This window comes from Propithecus coquereli, unplaced genomic scaffold, assembly GCF_000956105.1.
Source record: "Propithecus coquereli isolate 6110/MARCELLA unplaced genomic scaffold, Pcoq_1.0 Scaffold119, whole genome shotgun sequence".
NCBI classification, from domain to species: Eukaryota; Metazoa; Chordata; class Mammalia; order Primates; family Indriidae; genus Propithecus; species Propithecus coquereli.
The window spans coordinates 2273396-2277134 of NW_012135969.1; the positions used below are offsets into that span (position 1 = coordinate 2273396).

Below are 3739 nucleotides of genomic sequence, written 5' to 3' on the forward strand. Positions count from 1 at the left end.
GGTTACAGGCGTGAGCCACTGTGCCTGGCCTTGAAAAAAGTTTCTAAAGTTCAACAGTATTAAAATAACGTTTCTGCTCCTTCAGCCCCTCAGCCCTCTCGCTCCCCTCCCTCCCCCTCTAGAGAAGAAAAAAAAAACTTTTCTGTAATGGGAAAACATTTTATACTTACTCCCACAGTTCTACACGAAACACAGCACTCCACGTGTCTATTTTTCTATTATGAATGCAAATATTAAAATACAATGTAAAATTTCCAACTCAAAGATAATGTTTAGAATATAGATATGATCCTGGTTCTTGATTTCCTCAGTTAAAGGAAAATATCCAAATGGCTATTCTTTAACTTTGCTATTTGGCTGTAGTAATTATTTCTATGATATGCACAAAATCCAAGTATATATAACAATTAGTACTTGTTATGAAATCTCTTACCACATTTTAATACTTACTCTTAATAAATCATCTATTCTTCCCTCCTTCTTCTCTAAGTCAGAATTCTTACTGTTTTCTAGTGCAGATATTTTTTCTATTGTGAGGTCAGACTATAGAGACAAAGGCAAAATAAATTCAGAATTAGTCTCAAAGTAATACATGTCATCACATTTTTCTCATTACTTTTCTGGAAAAAACATTTGATAACACAAATAGCCTGGAATCACATGGTTCAAGAAATTAAATCTGCTTTCCTCATCCTATTCATCAAGACTTAGCTGAGATCGTTATATCCTGCTATATCCGCACTTCAAAAACATATTAATTCTTAAATCAAATGTATGAATTCTGAAACTACTGTGAATTGAATACAGAAACGCATTATTCCAAAAATGAAACTAATTTTGAATAGAAAAAGACTGCACAGGACACATGACCCAAACCTCTAAAGAACAAACGTGCCATCTAGTGGAAACAGAGAGCAATCAGAAAGGGAGAAACAAAGTTATCTGAGTGCTCAACTATCTAAATCTGTTCAACTGTCCAAAAGCTGGTGGTTCGAATAAAATTTAAATCTGCTCTAGGGGGTGTATATTGAGATTTAAGAAATTCTCCTGGATGCCAAAGATCCTGTCTTGAAAGCAATACAGGCAGTGCCAAAAGAGGCTGCAAGAAAACCAAGTATACTGTTGGCTAACTCAACGCTGTAGAACGGAGGATACACACACCATCCTTTTCAGCTATAATCTTAAAATGTTCACAACATTCCTTAAACTAAAAAGAGTTTCTGAAGACTGTTTAAGAATGAAATTATGTTGGTGTACCACATGTTAGAGAAGTTTAGTTAGGTCCTGCCAAATAAGTAAGCAGGTACAAGGAATAAATTAACTATTTTCATAAAGTAGGGAATTAACATCTATTGTAAGTCTACTGTAAGCACTATGCTAATTGGCATTTTGTACACTCTGAGATAATTAAAATCAACCACATTTTTACAGATGATTTGTTACTAAGGAAACCTGAAGCCCAGAAAGATAAAATATAAGCTACCATGACAGAATCTGAACCGACGCTTTCAAAGTGTGTGCTTTCCTCAACACCATGCTACAGTATAATACACCAGAAAGGTAAAAAAAGAAGCCACAAAAAGTTAAAGCACCTTCCAAAGGTCTTTACTCACAATACAAGTTCTGAATATAATACCCACAAATAATGAGGTATGGTAGGAGAAATACAGGGAAGACAGAGAGGAATCGGACTTTAAATATGGCTAGGTTAGCATTTATTCCTAAGAAGATATTCTCCTCCACTGTGTAATAATCATTGACCTACCTGGGTCTGTCTGTGCTGGATGGAGATCTGTTTTTGTGAGCTGCAGGAATGCTCTGTGTTGCCAGATCCCGTAGAAGAGGGACTGTTTTGTTGAGCCTATAATAAAGGTACATCACAAATCATAGGAAAGTTTTGTATCTTCTTCCACAAACATTTGTATGAATGTAAACGACTGCTACTATCTAAAACAAATCCTTTCTTCTGAAAGTATTAATAGTCAGGGCCATGTGGCCAAAAAGAAAATAAAACAATTCAAATATGAGACATAAGGGCTAGACACGGTGCTTTATATCACGGTCCTATAAATAGGTTCAAAGTATCAAATACTTATAAATGAATTTTTCAAATATGTAAATGAGAGAAAATGAAGTTATTCCTGTAATGACTTGCCCTTTTCACTTGAATTTTGTATGCTTTCGTCAGAAAAGGCTAATGAAACATCTAATGCACAGGGATGCATGTGAGTCCAGGCAAAAATACTGCAAACCACTATTCAGAATAGTCTCCTAAATACGCAATCATTATCCATAACAGACAGTAGGCTAAAAATCCAGGCAGATTTCAAATATTCCAGTCACTTGCTGACTGGGCATTCTAAGGCATTTTAAAAATTTATATGGTTTAGGTTTCATTTAATTCAGATATCCAGGAATATACAATCATTACATTCCCAATAGTACTTTTAAAAACAAGGTACAGGCCAGGCATAGTAAGTCACACCTGTGATCCCAGCACTTTGGGAGGCCAAGGTGGGAAGATCACTTGAGCCCAGGAGTTCGAGACCAGCCTGAGCAACATAGTGAGACATCAACTCAACAAAAAATAATACAAGTTAGCTGGGTGTGGTGGTACGCGCCTATAGTCCTAGCTACTCGGGAGGCAAGAGGATCACGGGCCCAGGAGGATCACGGGCTGCACTGAGCTGTGAATCCTGCCACTGTAACCCAGCCTGCGTGACAGGGCAAGACCTTGTCTCCAAAATAATAAAAAACAAAATAAAATAAAATAAAAAAACATAATTGTGCCTAACACAGTATGACTTATCATAGACATAACTAGGAAATATTAGCAAATCTGAGGATTATTGAATAATGAAAACACAGTACTATTATCTCATCAGAGGATGCTGTCTTTTACATATATGAAATTTATCTTTCTACATATTCTTTTGATTACTGTTATTCATTAGCATATTCATAATAGTATAACCACCACCTATTGAGAAATTACTGTAGGCCAAATGCTTCACTGTCATTATCACATGCAATCCTTATAAAACCTTTTATGGTGGTAATTATATTATTGTTCCCATTTACAGATAAAGAAAATACAAATTAGAGATATTAAGTACCCACGGGGGAGTCAAAGAGCAAGTAAGTGGGGGAACCAGAATTGGGGGCTGTCTGCGTCCACAATAACCACTCTCAATTACTACAGCAGACCGTCACAACCAGGTTGTGAACAAGTTAAGCACTTCATACACATGCACTGAAGGCTCACGACAGAGAAGGTAGGTAGTGTTACTAACTCCATTTTTATGCATTCATTCAACAACTTCTTATTAAGTAGTCCTTATACCTAAGCACTGTATTAGGTGCTAGGGGTACGCAGCCAAGGGAAACAAACCACAGACCCAGTTCTTACTCTGCCCTAATGAGGCTTACAATCCAAGAAAAGATTTTTCTTTTTTTGGAGACAGGGTCTCAGTCTGTTGCCCAGGTTAGAGTACAGTGGCGTCATCATACATAACTCACTGCAGCCTCAAATTCTTAGGCTCAAGTGATCCTCCTGTCTCAGCCCCTCGAGTAGCTGGGACTACAGGCACTTGGAAAAAAAACTGGCCAGACATGGTGACTCAGCCTACAATCCCAGCAATTTTGGAGGCTGAGGCAGGAGGATCACTTGAGGCCAGGAGTTTGAGAACAGCCTGGGCAACATAATAAGACCCCATCTCTACAAAAAATAAAAAATTTT

The 3739-nt window shown here is 37.2% G+C and overlaps 1 protein-coding gene across 1 annotated transcript in view; it reads right to left on the reverse strand.

The window, feature by feature from the left end:
* TLK2 (tousled-like kinase 2) overlaps nt 1-3739 on the reverse strand; it is a 145847-nt gene that overhangs the window by 58318 nt on the left and 83790 nt on the right. The window contains exons 8-9 of the mRNA XM_012659640.1: nt 1766-1861; nt 451-543 (exon numbers count right to left, since the gene is read on the reverse strand). Of these exons, the coding sequence (XP_012515094.1) occupies nt 451-543; nt 1766-1861 (189 nt within the window). The remainder of the gene's footprint in view (nt 1-450; nt 544-1765; nt 1862-3739) is intronic.